The sequence below is a fragment of the Coturnix japonica genome, chromosome 3 (assembly GCF_054131305.1).
Source record: "Coturnix japonica strain WE chromosome 3, WE-NBRP24, whole genome shotgun sequence".
In the NCBI taxonomy this organism is placed as follows: Eukaryota; Metazoa; Chordata; class Aves; order Galliformes; family Phasianidae; genus Coturnix; species Coturnix japonica.
The window spans coordinates 30,578,626-30,598,132 of record NC_140665.1 but is presented as its reverse complement, the minus strand read 5'-3'; the positions used below and the strand labels follow the sequence as shown (position 1 = coordinate 30,598,132).

Genomic DNA, 19,507 nt, shown 5'->3' with positions numbered 1-19,507 from the left:
GCAGCTACCTGGGCTAGAAAACACATCTACTTCTGTTCACAGGAGAAGGAAAAATCTTTACCTTTCTGAAGGCCTGTAGGTTTCAAAGCTTCATAAAACAGAGATGGCCAACCCAGAGATTTAAACTCAGTATAGTGAACGAAGTGTCAGTTCTTTCCCAAAGCCACAACATCTTAGCCAGCTCAAAAGGCTAAATTCAGGGCTTCCATTCCACAAAGGCAAAACAACACCACCAACAACAAAACTGACCAACCAACCAAACGAAACAACCTCCCCAGCCAAAAACTCCATTATAAACTAACTTGATTTCCCAGGTAATATGAGTTTATCCCAATCCTTTATTCCTGTCCGTACCAATAAGTATGAACTGATGATTCTGATGCAAGCAGTACATATAGAAGGCTGTGTTGATTTGTAGCTTTCAAATAAGTATCAAAGAAATGGAGCCAATAATGACCCTGATAATTTAATAAGCCTTTCACATAAGGCCCTTAATTAGCACTTCTCAAGTAGAAATGATCAGTGAAAGTTGCACATAGACATTATACAAGAGAAATGGCGCTTTTACTTACAATATGGAAAATTATGCGCATCTGTCAGCCCAAAACTATCCTGGGAAGGACCCTCATCACTGACATGGAAAACATAGAAAATGCATTTATTTGCAAGGAGAAAACGAAGTCCGTTTGTCTGGAACATCAACATTCTGTATTTGCTTGATCCAGGAAGGATGCACAAGCTTGGAATGCTGAAGTGCATGTGCAAGAAATACACGTTTGCCTGCCACCGCCATGTGTTTTCTGCTGCAAATTATGGATAGCACAGATTTTAAATATAGTTAACTTTGGTAGTCATTAACCTAATTTGTTACTGCTTAGGAGACACAGAGCTCCAGGAAGTCAGAGATACAACAGCCCAAATGAGGCAAATCCAAACTGAAACACGTTAAAGGGGAATTACCATTTATTTCCAGGAAAAGAAGGAAACCGCCTTTCCAAACCCAGCAGCAGACTACAGTGACACAGAAGCCTTCAGATCCTTCCTGGCTTTGAGGTAAAATCTTTGCCCCATGCTTTCTCCAAAATCATTCCGAACGTTGAATTCTGCTTTGCTGAATCCCGTGTTTTCCTTGAGGAACAGATCGCAGCTCATTCGCCAGAGGCAATACAGGACACTAATGAGAGTTTCTGAATTTGGAAATTGGAGATACCAACAAACTTGCAAACAAAAAAGCAGAGCAGTGTAAAACAGCTGTGCTCCTTGACTGTGCCAGTTCGGGAATCTAGTGGTTGTAATAAAGGGGCTTGTGTATAAATTTGACATTATCCTTCAGAAGAAGGTGTCCAACTGGCATGGGAACTTTGCACCACTTAGGGCCCCTCTTCCAGATGGGCTTTGCAGATCTGACGGACCAACGAGTCAGATACCTGTCAAAACAACACAAACGTATTTCAAGTTGAGACCGATCACTGAAAAACGGCTTTAGTCAAAGCAGAAGCAGACACTCAATACATTGCCTTTGCCTTTCCACATGCCTCTCTATGAAAGCAGAAACGATGAGCAGAGCTCTCTCAGTTCAGAAGGGAAGCACTGAAAAGGACTATTTGTTTTGGAACTGCTGCGCCTCTGCTGTACTGTAGCCACTGGCACCTGCCTGACTTGCAGTTGTGTAAAACAAATCAGGTGTAATCTCCAGGCTGCTGGCAAGTTGTCCACCTGTAGCTATCACAGAATGCCACATCCCTTCACTGCAGCTAAGTTCAACAGTCCGTCCATCCATTCTCTAGAGGAGGTGCCATTTCAACAGCTTGCCTCAACAAGATAAACTAATTACAAAGGCCAAGTTCAGTGTAAAATAGCCTCTGAAAAAGAACTAGTTTGCTTTCAGTGGATAAATAGGTACTTCTTTTCCACAGGATGGGATTCTGGCCCAGTCTTGCATTTTCATATACTCGAGTTTGCTTTAGCATTCTCTTTATAAGACTATTCCAATTTGCTGCTGCAGGAAGTCAGAACCTGCAATGGAAGAGGTACCATAATCGAATTATCACAACTGCAAATCTCTGTGCGGAGTAACGTCTGGCAAATATCCTCTGCTTTTTTGCCATTTGATGTTTTAGACTTGGCTTTGCAAACTGGCAGGGGATTTCAGATTCAGAATCGGTTACTGGAAATCTTACCCTGCGGCTGGGTGGCCTGGAGTTTTGTTAGGCTTTAAATCTTTCGCTACCAGTAGAGAGGGAACAGAGGTCCTTAGAGAAAGAAGAGTCTTTTCAGACAATAAAGATCCAAAGTAAAACCCCAGCATAATCTGCACAAACAATGCTCCAACAAATTAGAATTTGGAACAGACTGATAAACTTTGTCCAACGATGTTTGCATGCCTGTGTTGAGTAATCCCATGGTCTTCATGTAACCTCAATCAGTCATCCTCTCCCCAAACAGCTTTGTTACCTTTCATTTGCATCATGCAAATTTGAGATATTAAGAACTTTGGACAGAGATCATGTAATGCATTTGTTTGAAGGCATGTGGCAGATTCCCAGGAGCTCCAAAGAAAGCTTGCTATGCCAGGCAGCTACAGACTGTGTAACAGCAACACATTTTCCTAGTACTTTTCTTCTCCAGCAATCCCAAATAATACTGATTGAAAAAATGAATTGCAGTTTGAGGTTCCTGCCACTGAAATGAAGCCACTTCCAAACTGTTTTGCTTTTGCTTTCAGGAGTTTATGATAGTTAGGATGGCAGGAGGGGTTCAAAAGATGGCACGGAACAAAGCTCAGTCAGTTTTCCTCACGTAAATGCATTATATTAGACCCTTTTGAACTTTAATTTTATGCTGCTGCGTTAGTGGAATCCCTTACGTAACAATATGAGGACAAGAAGTCAGAGAGACTCCTATCTCTCATTCCAAACGTAAGGGGAGCTCAAAGAGACCAAACACAGGTCCCCACTTGGGAAGCTGGAAAAGAGCCAATATAAGGCAGCTCTTTTTGGAAGAAGGTGTAGAGTTATTTGACAGGCACACGGGGCTACGTCTTCTCACACTTCCCTTCCTGCAGAGAGAAGTCTGGCTTGATATCACAAGACCGCAGTTACAACAAAAGAAGGAAAAAAAAGAATCTGAAATCATTGTAATGCATCAATATGCCAAGTGCAGTTCTGGTCACGTGTCTGCACGTTTACAGGAAAGCAGTCCCGTGATAATAAATGTTCTCAATGGGAGAGAAGCAAACGCGTGAATGCGAGATACACACCAATGCTGTGTGCAGGTTTAGACAGACAGTGGCTTTTTAAGAAATCCCTCTGTTTCTGTGTGGGGGCTGGAAGTGCACACCCCAATTCTGCATAGGAAGGAGGATTTAGTAATGGCCTGATTTTAAAGCTTTTGTTCTTTCTCCTTTGAGCAGGTCTAATCCAGCCCTCTGGTCCAGCCTTTTAGCTTCCTTTGGGGACTGCAGGCTGGGGCTTTTCATTGTTAGCTGAAACAGACATTTGGACGCTTTCCCTTCCTGGAGCACATTTGCTTTTAGCACTTTAATACTTGCTTTGTCCCAAACTCAAACTTGTCCTATTTTATTTGCTGGTTTTTTTTTTTTTTTTTTTTTTTTTTTTAACCTTGATTCAGCAATAGCAAAAGCCCAATGCCTGGCAGCACTCGCTCTACTAAGTTTCTTTTCCTCTTTTACTAACCCAAGTTCCTACTGCTTCACAGAACAGATCACTTTTTTTGTGCCCAAGAGTAAAAAGAATCCACAAAACTCATATAGGAGCGCTTCGAAGCCCAGCACATGGGACTTTTCTGTGCACTTTACTGTCCACGTAATCCAGTGCTTCAGAAAGTTGTGCACCCTTTTCTAGCCAAGTCACCCAACTTCCCATTGTAGTGAGCCACCTGGTTTGTCTTGGGCAGCTTTTACAATAACACACAGACATACACTGCCAGATGGTCTAAATTTTCTCAGTCAGCTGAGGGCTGTCGGGCTTCCACGTGGATGCCAAATGCAGCTGGCGTGCAGTCTCCTAACCTGTTATCTCAGTATTCAGAGCTCTCATTCTGGACAAAGGAGGAAAGAAATGTGATCTCAGGGAGCAGCAACCAACCCCAGGGCTCTACTTGCCACCTCGATTGTGGTGGGATCCTAGGGAACAAGCAGAATCCCTAGATTCCAGATACACAAGTGACTAGTTTGGATAAGGCAAGATAGGAATTCTGGTCACATTTCCCTGATTGGAAATGGCAAGACCTAAAATGAATGGAAACAGATGTAATTAGTCAGCCACAGTCACTGCAGTCACCCAAAATATCTGTGGCTCGTAGAAATCAGTTTCCGTGGATTTTATTCTGTGAGCAGGAGGGCCCCAAACCCTTCCCACTGAGAAGCTGCTGTTTAACACCTAAAAATAAGCACAGAAATTCTATGTGCTGGGTAAGAGAAATTACCTACACATGGGGCTACTGCAGCCCTGCATGCAACCCAAGTATGCTGGCGTGGTTCAGGGCTGAACTTCTGAACCCTCACTGAACTTTTTTCAGTCTGTCTCCTGTTTGGATTAAGAGCAGAAGGCAGAGGAAGCACTCTATCAAAGTGCTGGCAAGACTGCCTCCTCCCTGCCACATCCCTTCCCTAGACACTTCTTGGTTTTGCTCACCTGCAGCCACTCCAGCTCTTTGCTCTTTTGAATTCACATGCTATGCACAGAGTTTCCATACAGATGAGAGAAACCACAAACTGCTGGAGTGAAACACTGATAGCAGTGAAACCGGATTCTGCTCTGAGGGATGAGAGGTGTCTGCAGAGCCTGAGAACTTTATAATTCATGAGGAGCTCATAAGGAACCTGCCTCTTCCCCGACACACTGCAAATTCTCCAGTTCATGCGGAGGAAGGACTGGCCTGGATATTAGCTGTGCCAATTTCTGTTCTTCCAGTAGGAAGCTGAAAATGGAATAGTAACTGAGCACTTAAAATCACATACTCATACTCCACATGTACAGCATGTCTTGCTGACAAGAGTACGGATGACTCAGGGAACGTGTGACATCCTTCAGTCCTTTGGGAAGGGAACAACTTCCCAAAGCTGTGCTTTAACCAACGATTTGGGCCTGCCAAGAGAAACACAGTGGTATATTCACGTTAAGAAAGCATCTAGATGATGGCCTGAACTTGGTGTCTGTTCTAGATAGTTAGTCCACAATACCCATGCAGCAACCTCCATGCTGTAAACAAAACTGCTGAGTTGTTCAGGTTTCCACTCCTGGAAAGCAAGGACAGAAGTGTGGCCTGCAGCTGTACTTGACAACTTCCCAAATGGCTTTTTGTGTGTGGTGGCTTGCAAACACAACCCTGGAATCTGCGAATAGCCTGTCACTCCACACAGTGTTGGTGAAATCCCTGAGAATGTCCTCAACCTCATGGGCTACTGACAATGTTTTGTTGCTGCAGCACTTTACTAGAACATGCCAGGCTGGAGCATAAATGAACTCAAAAAGAAGAAGTAACAACAGGAAGTTACAAAAGGAAGAACTCGGACTGCAGCTGAGGGAACAAGCTTTGGCTACAAGACATGTTTGCTTGTAGAATCAACCCTTGGAAACAGCAAAAGTCCCAGAATGGGCCAAATAAATGAACCATAGGGACCAATTCTGTAATGACAGGGGTAATCTTCACTGGTTTCATGCCCAAGTTCTGTAGATAAATATTACGAAAGAGAGGGAGAGGACAGTAGACTGAAGAGTTTATGGATGATGCAGATACTCTGATGACCATATGTCTAAAGTGCCCACAGCAAATAAAGCAGTTAAGCAATAATGGTCATGAGCTATCATCATCAAAAACAAATCAGACAGAATGTGAAAAGAAAGAACTGAATCCTAGAATCCAGTGGGTCTTACCTGGACAGCGTCCCAAATGCAGGGAGTAGAACACAGAGCTGTGGAGTGCCCCTCTGTTAAATTCTGACCCCAAGCTGTTCCACACATCACCCACCACCATGATGGCCAGAGCGTGGCTCTAACTGGATTCCACTTGCACGTTATACCTTGTTTTGCAGTTCCCAATCTTCTTCTCTACATTACATTACATCCTGGATGGATGGATGTGACCACACCCACTCTGTGCTAGAGCTGCGTGACCAAGAACAAGCTGGGATCAGCAGATCACTGCTTCCAAAAGCAGTCTGCACTTATTCTTGCATCCCAGAAACAGGTTAGGAAATGGGGTAAGCTGCCTGTCAACCGACCCAGTACAAAACAGGTAAATTCTTACCAATATGCAGACAATTCTGGGGCATGTGAGAGAGAATGTCTGAAGTATGTGCAATGGAGACAATAAAACCACTTCAGAGAATGTAACAGTGATTCTGCCTGTAAGCACCAGAAAAGCAACTTCCAGGGAAGTAAGAAATCCAAACTTCACATCGGTAGATCAGCTGCAGGGCAGCATCCCTGATCCTTGCAAAAAGGGTGGTCAATGCTTTCTGGAGGAGACAGAGAGCAGAAGTGTCTATTTCAACACTACACACAGAACAGACCCACTGATGGTGGAAGGAAGAAGCCATTACTGCAGGCTGAGCTGGAGAGTGCATAGGCTCATCAAACTAGCGTTAAGGAATGTACATTAGCTGTGTTCTAGTCTTGGAAAAGCTTTAACAAGTAGCCAAAGATGCAATCTGATACAACTGCATTTAACATCACTGCTCATTTTCTCCCCATTGGCATTCCTGGGGCTACAACAGCAGCACAAAATAAAGCAGTTACCTCTCATTTAAACAGAGATAAAGACGACTACAGCAGTCAATACAGGGATCTCAAGAAAAGCTGGAGCTCAAAGATTTGGAAAATACATCACCTAATTGTTCAATACAGCACCTGCTATGATAGGATCCCTGCACTTGAAAACCCAGCAGGCCTTAAATGCAGTGAAGAGAGGCTCTGTTAGGTGGGCAGTTCATTATTATGTTAGACAAGATTACAGGATGACCTGTTTAGGTTCCCATGGCACTGAACACGGCAGCTTGCTTCACTCATGTCCCAGGCCAATTCTGCCCTTGCGAGCTCACTTGCACTCGGCATCACCACAGGCTGAGTCCCCAGTTACCATGGCCTTACAAAGACTTTAAGAACAGTTACACAGGCAAAGGAAAAATAAGCTAGGACAAGTCATTTACAAAGGAAACTTATGAGAATAGCATGGAAAATCCAGGTAGGGGCAGGCATAGTTAAAACTCTCATAGAGCCACACTGGATAAGATTTCCAAGGAGATATGGATTTTCCCCTTTCAGCAGAATGAGACTGTTGTAAAGGACCACAGACGCACTCCTGAAGTACCCCTACACTCTACCCTGGCTCCAGTATTTATTTAGTTCCAGCTCCATCACTACCAAAGCTTCCCATCAAATTTCTTGATCCCTTCCATTGTCTCCATTCAAACCCCAAACACTGCCTATTTCACTGCTTTTCCATCTCCTCAACAATAGCTTTGTTCTCCTCAACCATCTGCAATCTACTTGTTACATTCTCTTGCTGGAAAGAAAAAAATCATGTGGTATAAGGAAGGACTAGCAGCAGGGAAGGTGCGGATACTAATCACTAATTAAAATCTCTTCATCTTAGAGGTGGAGATACCCACTTCCACATAGAACATATGTTGAAATATCCCTTGTTCTTCTAAAATTCTAAGAAACGATTTATAAAATTCAAGGCATTAGACCTGGAGTCCTGGTGTGATTCCAGCAAGATACAGGATTTACCATTTCCTGTCTCAACCTGTTACACAAGGTTGCTATGTGAATACTAACAGCATCCTGGCTTGCATCAGAAACAGTGTTGCCTGCTGGAGCAGAGAAGTGATTGTCCCCCTGTACTCAGTGCTGGTGAGGCTGCACCTCGAGTACTGTGTCCAGTTTTGGGTCCCTCACTGCAAGAAAGATATTGAGGTCCTGCAGCATGTTCAAAGGAGGGCAACAAAACTGGTAAGGGGTCTGGAGCACAGGGCATAAGAGGAGAGGCTGAAGGAGCTGGGAATGTTCAGCCTGGAGGAGGCTCAGGGGATACCTTATTGCCCTCTATAACTTCCTGAAGGGAGGTTGTAGTGAGCTGGGGGGTCAATGCCTTCTCTCATGTCATTAGTGATAGGACTAGAGGGGATGGTTTCAAGCTGCAGCAGGGGAGATTGAGGCTGGACATTAGGAAATATTACTTCTCAGAAAGGGTGGTCAGGCACTGGAATGCACTGCCCAGGGAGATGGTGGAGTCACCGACCCTGTGGGTGTTCAAGGAACAATTGGATGTTGTGTTGAGGGACATGGTTTAGTGGTGGGAGCTATTAGTAATAGGTGAACGGTTGGACTGGATGATCTTTTAGGTCTTTTCCAACCTCGGTGATTCTGTGATTCTAATTAGATAATGTGCTCCACCCCACAGCTGCTGGATAAAAGCAGCAACTAAATAATCCCAAAGACTTTTAAGATACAGGAAAAACAAGGAGTCAAAATATCTGATGGAAACAAGGCTGCACCAAATGTAGAGTCCTCCAGTTTGATTCTCCCCAACACTCAGTGCACAGCCTGCCAGCATCTCAGGGACATTTCCAAGGGCCTGCCTCAGATCTCCATTGCAGAGCATCAGACCTGAAATGCAGGAAGGAGTCTCTGCCCCAAACACTGCAGCCTAAGCTTTCCCAGCAACAGCCCCATGCCCTCTGGTAACCCCATGGCTTGCTAATGCAGGGTTCATAAACCGCTCTGACATCCCCATGGAAACAGAGTGTGAGGCCATAAACAGGGGATTAGCACCTCCTAATGCCGAGCAAAGCGCAGAAGGCGACAGCAGCCTTTAGGTTTGCCCCAAAGGCCAGGGGCCATTCAGTACTGGGAGGGGGAAGACAGCATGCTACACAGGAAGGGCAGGCTGAGGACGAATCACAGCTTGCAGTCAAAAAGGGCAAATGGAGATGGGGCAGTGTAAAACAGGCTTCTGGCAGGCCCTTGCTAGATGTGCAGCCCCCAGCACATGGCTGGTACCCATCCCAAGCACCCTTTCGTCCTGTGTGCAGTTGAGGGCCAGACACCAAAAGGCTGAGAGGGAAGGGACTGTTTATTCTGGAGATGAGAAGGTTCAGAGAGGGTCTCATTAGTGCTTACAAATACCTGAAAGGAAGGTATAGAGAAGACAGACGGGCTCTTCTCTGTGGTGCACAGCAAAAATATAAGAGGCAATGGGCACAAACTAAAAGTGGTGTAATCTATATTTAAGAAAGTACCTTCATAACTGTGAGTGGCTGAACTCTGGAACAAAGAAACCGTGAATGGTCTGTCCTTGGAGATATTTAAAATTTGGCTGGGCATTCTTGGGTAATCAGCAATAGTGACCCTGCTTGAGCAGGAGGTGACTAAATAGTCTCCACAGTACCTGTCTAACCTCAACTACCCTGTGATGCTGTGACTCCATTTCTGTGGCAGCCTTCCATGTCTGCCCTACTGAATATTAATGAGCAGGAGGCAGCTGAAGAAGGGAGGGCAGACTAATGTGTGGCATTCATCCTGTGGCAGTAGACTGATGGAATGAGATGCAGTTTGTCCTTAGAAGTCTAATGCAAGTACTTCATTGCAGTAGATATGTATTCTTTATAAGACCTGTTGCCTAAGGCATGTTTTCGCCAGTTATAAGGAACTGCTTTTCCTCTTCCAATCTATTCCTGAAAAAGAGAGACATGGAAAGACAAGACTACTCACCTGTTCAACTTGGGTTTCCTGGGAACATGCCCTTCAGTAAGTAAAGGCCTGTGGTTTGGCAGTAAACCTGAGACAGAAAAAGAAAGGCGTGAGAATACTTTACAGTGCCTTTGTTCCATCTACAGCATCTACAAATTAGTTATACCTCATAAGCCAGGCAACCCACATCCCTACTGCTAAAACACAACTAGAGCAGAAAAAGTATTCTTTCTTTTGCCACTGCTGAACCTGTGCTCTAGCCAGAGAGAAGCTAGGAGGTTTTGCTGTACACACTATCTAAGAGGAAACACACACTGAAGACTTAGGCTCACCAAAGAGGCTTTTTGAGATGACATAAAGCACCGAAGTCCAATCAGATTCCACTTTCAGGATGAAAATCTGACTATTAAATCTTCAGTCCATTTAACTTGGATAATACTCAAACTGTGTCAACCTGGGACCTGCTCCCAGGTCAAAACAAAGATCTTCTGAAGGTGAATAGGAGACAGGTACATTAATGGGTAGAAGATCAAGCTTATGCTAAAACGTCACTTCAAAAATTGGTGTTTAATCATTAGTTACTATGGATTGAGATATTTCCCTCATCTTTCAGCAATGGTAGACTCATCTAGAGAAGTAAATATGTACTGCTAAGGCAGGAACCAAGACACACAGAAAGCAGAACAAGTATTTTCTTTCTGGTCAGTCACCTTGTCCCAGTACTTGGTGCATGATGGGTTTGCTGGGTGACTAGACACTGAAATCTCACCAGCATAATATGTGGGTGGGAGAGCCCTCTCATGGGGCTCTATTCCCTGCACTAAGGATGTTGTCTGAAGGAGGAGGCGAGGTACCTGCACGGTGCGCCATCTGCACACAGGCAGCAATCTTCTTGTGCTCCTCCAAACACAGGCCTGTGATCCTTCGTGGCAGCATCCCTCCATCAGAACGGATAAACTGGCTCAACAGCAAGACATCCTGCAGAAGCAAGAAAAGGGCAAAACCAAAGTAATATAGCTCCTTTAATTGCTGTGATTCTTAGGTGTTGTGCTAGTCCTCATGCTGTGTACAGAACTCAGTACAAAACAAAGCATGCTTCCCACACATCTCAGATGCAGCTTGTCAACAAGTGGCTTTTGCTAGCCATTACTTTGCCTGCCAGCTTAACTCAGTGAGGTCACTAACATGGTCTGAGTCTTCCCTTGATTTCACTTCTGTAAACACATGATGTCAGCTGCAATCCCTACTACTTCACTGTCACTTGCTCCAAGATTCTGGCTAAGATAATGTGTCCTAGGTACTGAGACACAGTTACACAAGACCTACAGATGGATGTGTTTACACAACTTGAAACGCCATTAAAGCTGCTATCCTAAAGGTCACAGATATGTTAGATCACCTCTGGCCCTTTCCTTGTTCCCCTCAGAGCAGGATTGTTCTCTGCTATCTATTCTTCAAACTTCAAACTTCAGTTTCCCATGGTGGAACTTCCCTCACGGAGGGGTGGAGAACAAGGAAACAGTCCATAATGTTCCATGAAGAAGCTTGTTGTAAGAAAAGAACATGTGCTGATAGGAAAGACCTAATAGAATAAATCACTGCTTTCAATTCTTTGCCTGTGTGTGCACGCATTAGGCTGAGATGTTAAAGCCACATTGCATAGAAGGAGCACTCAAAACACACTGAGGGTTTGGCTGAGATTCAAGAACCATTTAGATTAAACTGCTGTTGACCTTAATTAAGAGCTCTAGAAATGTAAAGCACTTTTAATAAAAACAAAATTAGAGGAATCTCTAAAATCAGATAGTATCACAGGTCTGGGATTACAAATTCCTAAACACAGCAGCAACAGCTGTTGCATGAGTGTCCCATTAACTGTACATAGTAAGCCAGTCCAGCTCTTCACTTCCACACGCACCACCACTGCTAGTGCACCCTCAGATCAATGCAGGCAGGTCCCCTTGACGTGCTGATGTCTGCACAAGTTGACCCAAAGGGCTTCTAGGGCCTCTGTACTTGTTTTTCTCCATCTGTTCACAGACTTGTTGCTGAGAGTTTACTTCTCCATCACTGTAAACATTTTCATAGTTGAGGTAGCTGGACCATGCAGAGGCGGCTCACAAGGCTGGAAGGGACGTGACAACAGACACTTCAACATGGTAGGAATTCAAACTAGGTATATCAGCACTCCATACTCCTATCAGTTTAGGGCAACAGGTGAGAACTGAGAGTACTTGTTGCTCTTCACGATGGGTGACCCCAACTCTGCCTGTTAGAGGCAGGCCTTCTTCCACTCTATATCTAGTCTGTTTTACAAAGGGCTCCCTGAAACATTCCTAGCCTCATTTACTGCCATTGCAAAGACGAACAGTTACAAGTGGAATAAAAATGGGCATTCAGAAGCTACAGCTGTACTGAATTTATAAATCCATCCCTAATGTGTGAGATCGGTTAAACTCTGAAGCGGGCTGCTAGAATTCTGTATGACTTTCAAGCAATAACCAACTCTGCAATATGAGATGCTGATATACAAATGCTGGAGCAAAAAATCCAGAGGTTTATTTTCCCCAATCCCATCCTCACTATTGTGACCACAGCAAACAATTTCCCTCTTCCCTAGCTCCTAGTTCTACCAACTAACATGATCAGGTTGATTTTCAGATCCATCTCCTTCATTTTGTAAATACAAAATGGCTTATCATCCACCATTCACGGCGATGCTGCATCATAAGAACAAGAATAACATAGCTGAGTAATGAGCAGGAAGCTCTCAAGAGGCCATCTGTGGATAAAAGGGAAGAGAAGTGTCTTTGGTCCAGCTAGTGCACTGCCCTGCCAATGAGAACAGTAACCAGGGGATGAGTTGGTGCCAGCTGCGTTGGTGGAAGTTGGGCAGGGGCCAGCCAAGCAATCCAGGGGCACTGACTTTCAGCCACTCCTGAAATGCACTGGATTGGGTCCAGGAAACTGAAGCAAGACTCCATCCCCCTTTTCCCATCTTCTTTAGCTACCCAGTTCTCCAAATAACCAACACCTCAATTTGCCATTTAGCACAAACATACCACTTCCCTAAGTGAGAAAGGGCTGTTCAGCTCAAACTGCCTAGGAAATGAAAAACTTCCTAGGCTTTTCTACTAGCTTGCATTACTCTGTGGGAAAGAGGGAAAAGGGAGATGATGGCAAGTTTAAGGCTGTTCTAGTCTTTGCTACAGTGAAAACCTACTGAGGCCACAGGCTCTAGTGAAGGGTGTGTGTGGTCCAAGTGCTTTCTCATATTACCACCACGCCTCATGGAGTCACAGAGCTGTTATCAAATATTTCCATGCAAAGGAGGGGAGGTGAAAAATAAAGGGAGATAGTGCTTTTTCTCCCACTGGAAAAAAATAAAATAAAAAATCAGGAAAATCCATTTTTTTGTTATTATCTCTGAGCAACAGCATCACCAGCTGACCAGCTCTGTGTGGCAGTCATTTCTCAAGTGAAATCGCTTATGTTCTAGTTGCCACAGCTTCAAATCATACTCATGCCATTTGGCTTGAAATGCTGCATACTCGACAGAAGGTTTGTCCATTTCTGAAGATTCCCACAGTTAACAGAGCAGGTGCCTCTCCCATTGTAATCACACAGATGCATCTTACCACTGGGAGAAAGCAGACAGGTACAGCCAACTTTACGGGGCAGCTGTGGAGGGAAAGTGTGCAAGTACATAGAAGAGTCAAAGAAAAAAATACGTCTGGCAAGTTCTCATAGTGCCGTCATGTTCCATGAAATTCACATTGTGTGCTAATGGACAGCCAAGCCTGTAACCACGGCTTTGCTTTAATCACTGGACAGCTCCCACGAGGCTGGACCCAGATTCCCACCCCTGTAATCTGCAGCATTTGATGAAAACAATTTGGATTGAATTAATCTAGAGCTAACAGGCAAACTTTGCAGTTCAGTTTCCTCTAATTGCTGCTAAAGCAAGATGACATGTTTACTGCCTAACTCAGACTAACGATGGTTGAAGTGGATAAGGAGAAAAGGCAAAAAACAACCAACCAAGCTTGGCCTTCACCTCTAAAAGGCCTGGATGAACTTGCTATCCGTTCATAATAATGTGCTATACAGTGTTTTGTTTAGCAACTGAATAGCAGAGGCATCTCTGCATTTTACTATCAACAGACAATCTGAAAAGCAAGGTCCTTGACATGTTATATGCAATTCATTAATACCTCCCACTTACCACAATAAGATTTGTCTGCGTAGCCAAATTACTACTGGGTTGTATCAGCCAAGTCATTATTTCCAGTTACACAAGAATATACTTCCTCCTTTCACTTTTACTCCGGGGAGCTGTACACCATCCTTTAGATATTTTGTAAGAAGACTGCAGATTCCAAACCAGTTGCCTGACTGTGATCAAAATCGTTTTATTGTTTAAAATCTCCAATGGCTACAAAAAATAAAATCACCTCTAAGTTTTTAGTGGATAGACATACCCGGATCACAAACTGTGGGAATTTGTGCCTTGGGCCCCTTTATCTTGAGCCTCAGCAGAGACTAAGGACTGAACTGGCAATGACAACTGCAGCCCTCCACACCACAGCTGAGGCAAGTTGGAATCATGACCCGAGAGCGCTCACAATGCCTGTTTGGTTGATTAATAACTTAGGAGACATTGGTCCCCCAGTTCTCCGACAGCTAAAGTAACTCATTATGCCACTACTTTAGACTGTGCTAGTTGCCCATCACAAAAGGAAAGTCCTATGAGGTCATATTACTCAGCTCCCTCAGGGGCTAATTCAACACTTCCCTTTTCATAGTGCCTTATTCATTCCAATTACAAGCATCTCAAGCAAAAAAGCTCACACTTTCCCTTCTGTGCAACTGACTGATCTCAGCTTATCAATCTCAAAAGAACCACTGTGATCCATCCATTCTAGTCTTTTTTCAAACACAGGTTATAGTTTATGCTTTATAAACTACCCCGTGTCTTTAACAAAGATAGCTGTTCTCGATTTACTGTCTTTTAGGATAATTCAACCACCAGCGAGTAAATTGTGCCACCATTTAATTACCCACACAGTAATGTCTCTGCCCTTTATTGTTTGAGCACTTCAAGATTCTGCTAGTCATCCCTGCTGTAGCATAGAAAAATAGCAGAGAGCTTTTGTGCAGAAAAGGGAGGTTTTATTCACCTTAACATTTAAAAGCCCATAAATTCTCAACTGGCATTCAAACACATAACAAACTTATTCAAGCAGAAGAGGTGATCTACTCCAGAACTGAAACTTTCCTAGTTCACATCAGGCCCGTGGAGGAATAGCTCTAAATACTGAGGCAGGAACATGCTATGACTCAGATATGCCAGTTCATACTACTATCTTCAGCTTTTTGTCCACATTCTCCTCTGCTCCACAGCAGAAGTACTAGATGTATATATGCAGGAACTAGCCATATATCCTGCATAGCCAGGATGGACACATCCAGGATTCCTCTATTTTTGGGAACAGCCTCAACAATGATTCTAAACATTCTGGCTGCAGGATCTCTCCTCACATTTGGTTTTCTCTTCCCTCTATGCTGACCAGCAGAAACCAGGATCTAAGAATCAAACTGAACTTCAGTATGGAAGAAATGCAAAATCTTCATTCACAGTAAAAACACAGGTAACACTTGACTAACAGTCTCCTTCTAACCCTGGCACACAGTCTCTGCAGCACTACATTATCTAAACCCAATGCTCTGGATCTCAGTGGCTCTGTTATCTATTCACACAATGGAGTCCACTACCATCAACAGAGGCAGAAAATGTTTTCATGGTAATTTCCAAGATCTGATCCTCTGCAGTAGCTCACTTCAATCCTAAGCATCAGTTTATAGTTCCTCTAGAGCTCCTAATGTGAGACTCATGAAACACTTCCTAGAAATCCACAGAGCTAGAACTAGTTAACAATACTGCCAGCTCCTTATATTTAATTGCATGTAACACTGAATTACCCTTTGAAAACTATTTTCCAGTGTGAACGGTTTACTTCAAATAGTTCAGTTTAGCAACCATAAAGAAGCGTGTCTTGCAAGAAATCCCTGCATTCAAACATGGCAACATAAAACAAATTAGATTTGTTATTCCAGCACTTTCCATATCAGAGTTGGAATCACTGACAGCACAGAGACCAGACTATTTTGTGATTCCTTAGGCCTTTTCCATACGTTAAATAAAATCCTTCCCAAGTCAAGTAACATATTTGTTAGTTAAGTCCCCTAAGATCTTGGGGCTACATGCAAGCTGGGCCTACTGTTCTGTACCTAATTCAATGCTTAAGCTATCTCTATAGCTTAAGTATGTATTTGTTTAGCTGTTTTTTTCCCGTTGCCTTGCAGTAGTTATTTGCGAGATTGTCATTAGTACCAAGATATCCAAAGCTTTTAATTTCTGTACGCACTAGGACTGCATGTGAGCAGCTCAGTCATTCTGCAGCCAACAGGGCTTTCTGTTCCTCTCACGTTAATGTTCTTCCTTTCTCAAAGTATTTATTTTCCTCCAGATGTATTTGTATCTCTTTCACCCTAATCCTAGTGGCATTAACTCGCTCTGACTTCTCCGTTACCTTATCTTAGTAACAGCATGTTCTTGTCTGGTTTTCTTTCCTGATTCCAGCACTGAGATTTTAGCGTGGTGGGGGCACTTAGTCCTTTTATGAACTCTGTGTCTGAATGACATTTGGTGAGGCTACATTCGACGTCTTCTACTTCATACTCTCTATTCAATGGCGCTTTTGCTTTAAAGAATTACATACTTTCCCTGCCTTTCCACACTTAGAGTTATTAATACTCTCATTAGCATTTCCTGCAAAAGACATCAATCAAAATCTGTTTTTTTTTTTCTTTCTGTTGCTAAGGGGAGAGGGAAGTCAGCGTGTGTGCTCTACCTCACATACATCAAGGCCTTTAAAATGCATAAAGAATAGTTACCACCTTGGAGAACAATGACCCAAAATGAAACCATGGTGCTCAAGTACACAACTGATTTAATCAAGTTTTCTGGCCTCTCTGGAGTTACAGCAGGCTTGAATCTGATAGCTAAACATCGCATTCCAGCTCTACTCACCTAACCATGCTAAAGAGCTGCTATGCACATTAGAAATACAACTTCTAGGACAAGATGGTCAGAAGAAATGAGCATGTGCATAATTCCAAACCTCCTACTTGATATGAGAAAATCCATTTTTTCCCCAAGGAATACCATCAGCCAAGGCAGGCAATTACTATGTAGGAAGTTATTACACTCAAGGGCAGCAGAGGTGGAATGATCTACTCTGACTATACCCAGCAAAAGAAGAAAGGGGCAGGTTGTACAGTACCCTACATCGGAGAGCAATATTTATCCACCTGTGGGGAATACTATTTCATTACACTTACCACATAATCGTACTTATGCTTCAGGTTCCAGCGACAGATAGGACACTGGCCAGAGGGGTTAGGAGGTGGTGGTGTTTCAGCATCCTCAATAATTTTCCCTTCAATCTAAGAAACAATTCAGAGAATATAATGAACAAGCAAAGATTCCATAGTACAGATACCTAACTTTCTCTGTGATTCGAGGAGTATCTTTCATCAAGTCTATGACATGCTGACCAGTACAGCATGGATGTAAGGGAGCCAGGATTCGTATTACATGACTTACTCATATACTGAGAGACTGAGCACTTTGGGAATGCAAAGGCATTTGGGATAAAAAAAAATCCAAGGGGCACAGAAAATCATTTGACAAACCCTTGTGTATATTTTACTTAAATTTAAGCTAGTACACACTTAATGTGAAGTTCTCATTCTTGCTTGAATTCCATTTATTGTGTATTCCTCTGAACTACTATGCCTTGCAATGGTAGCAACCTGTTAGACAGAAGCCTTAAACATTTTTGCTGGGAATACGAGAGTATCACAAAGTAGCAGATGCATGCTGTGGGCCAAAACACCCATAGGCTTGCTAGATTGTAAACCACCAACATGGAAAACTATGAGGAAAAATCAGGACTGTTAGAAGATGTCTGTTGTGCGCTATTTGACTGCACTTTGCACTTTGACTGCAATTTCACCTTGAAAGTAAATGAAGAAAAAATATAATCAGAATGCTACATCAATTTTTCTTGGCATCAATTTCAACATACAGATTTGGGTAATTATTGACCAATAACTGAGGGCTATCATATTGTTAAGCCACTGAGTTATTATTCTTCCGTTACAGAACTAAGAATGAGTACAGAGGCTTGATGTTCTCAGTATGCTGATGAATTCTGAGTTCCGCTAGGATTCATTCATCTGGTTCATGTCCAGCACTTCCTTTGATACTGATAAAACATACGAGTTCATAAGAAGATGAGCATGCAGATGGATTCAGATAAATCTGAGGTTGAGTTCATAGGAAAAATGGAGTGACCAAAGAATATACTGAGAAATGCATCAGCCCTCTAGTCGGCCAATTTACATCATTTGTTACAAGATTTTCTCATCTATGAGCATAGATGAATCATATGTGGATGCATTAGTACTGATGCATATTACGCAGAAGTATCCAGATCTTCCCTATGATGCACAAAGGAAGTATAAAAAAGTTATACATCTAAACTGTAAGTAACCTACTCCAAGTTTCAAACATGACAGTGCCCACAAATCCAAACATGACACAAAGGAAACCCAGACTTTTAAATGTATAAACAGTTTTTGCATAGCAAAGAAAGAAAATAAAAAGTCCCTTCAATCTTTATTTATGTATAATCCATGCTCTACTCTCACAATGATATTGAAACACCTCCAAGTATCTGTGTTGCCTGTCTTCAAGACACATATAAAAACTTTCAGAAGCAATACTGTTTGAGTATTTAGAGGCTTGCTTTTGACAACGGTTCTTCCACTGATTATTTTCTCCTCATTGGATGCATTACAAAACCTTAACATCACCAGCAGCTGGTGAGGCACATGTTGTGACAAACACAGTGCAGATCAAAGGCAAGCGGCACGTGTGTCATACAGCCGGCACTGAGCAACTCTGCAGTCAGGCAAACTTTGGCCATGCCTGCTCACGCTAACCATGGGGCTGAGATGATGACAAGTGTCAGGGCTCCCAGTTTTATCGGGTATTACCACACAAGAGGTCTGGGTAGCCCTGACCGCAGCCCTCCATCACCTTGCTCAGCAGCAGGGTGACGACCCAGGCTTTCTGTGGCCAACCGGCTTAACTACACTTGTAACGCCCTCTTTCTTTTGTTTGGCCTTCACAGGCTGCGGTGTCGTTTGGGCAGAAAGCCGACCCTTTCACCCTCCCCTTTCGGAGCCAACAGGCTTATTCCCCACTGCAGAAAGAAGAATTAACAGCATCAGCTGTTAACGAGAAAGAAGTAGGGATAGAGACTTACTATGGTCGTGTTGCCTTCAGTCACCTCCACGACTACACAGAACAAAAATAAAGGAGAAAAAGAGAAGAAAACAAAATGAGACTCATTCCTCCTTAACGGAAATTAAGAAGAAAAAGAAAAAAAAACCACTAGGTGATGGTGAAACAGCGTAGTTCCACCGCAGTGAGAGACCACAGCGAGAGGCTGCCGGGGGTCGGGGCAATACAGAACGATCCCGGAGCACTGCCCCGACCCCCCCGAACAGCCCCTTTGTAGACGGCCACTCGTGCACTCACCCTCCCGGAGGGTTCTAGCCGGTGGTGCGACCCAGCCGCTTCCCCAGAGCCCGGCGAACAGCCGCCTAAACGCCCCCCGCAGCAAGCTGGGTGCCGCCATCTTGGCGTCGCCCTCAGT

General features: G+C 43.5%; 1 protein-coding gene across 1 annotated transcript; it reads right to left on the bottom strand.

Annotated features, from left to right (window-relative positions):
- Positions 1-945: 945 nt before the first annotated feature.
- On the bottom strand, positions 946-19,507 carry MRPS18A (mitochondrial ribosomal protein S18A). Its single transcript, XM_015857776.2, has 6 exons — positions 19,390-19,507; positions 19,115-19,146; positions 17,121-17,225; positions 10,571-10,694; positions 9,738-9,804; positions 946-1,427 (listed from the first exon to the last, which is right to left on the bottom strand). The coding sequence occupies exons 1-6, from the start codon at positions 19,487-19,489 to the stop codon at positions 1,283-1,285; spliced, it is 573 nt and encodes a 190-aa protein (XP_015713262.1). The 5' UTR covers positions 19,490-19,507; the 3' UTR covers positions 946-1,282.

Excerpts from the sequence above, each read along its gene's own strand:
- MRPS18A (XM_015857776.2), bottom strand. The coding sequence starts at position 19,489 with ATGGCGGCACCCAGCTTGCTGCGGGGGGCGTTTAGGCGGCTGTTCGCC. Across the intron at positions 9,805-10,570 it reads GCAGATGGCGCACCGTGCAG|GTTTACTGCCAAACCACAGG; the intron begins GTACCTCGCCTC and ends TTTCTGTCTCAG. Across the intron at positions 1,428-9,737 it reads AGGAAACCCAAGTTGAACAG|GTATCTGACTCGTTGGTCCG; the intron begins GTGAGTAGTCTT and ends TTGTTTTGACAG.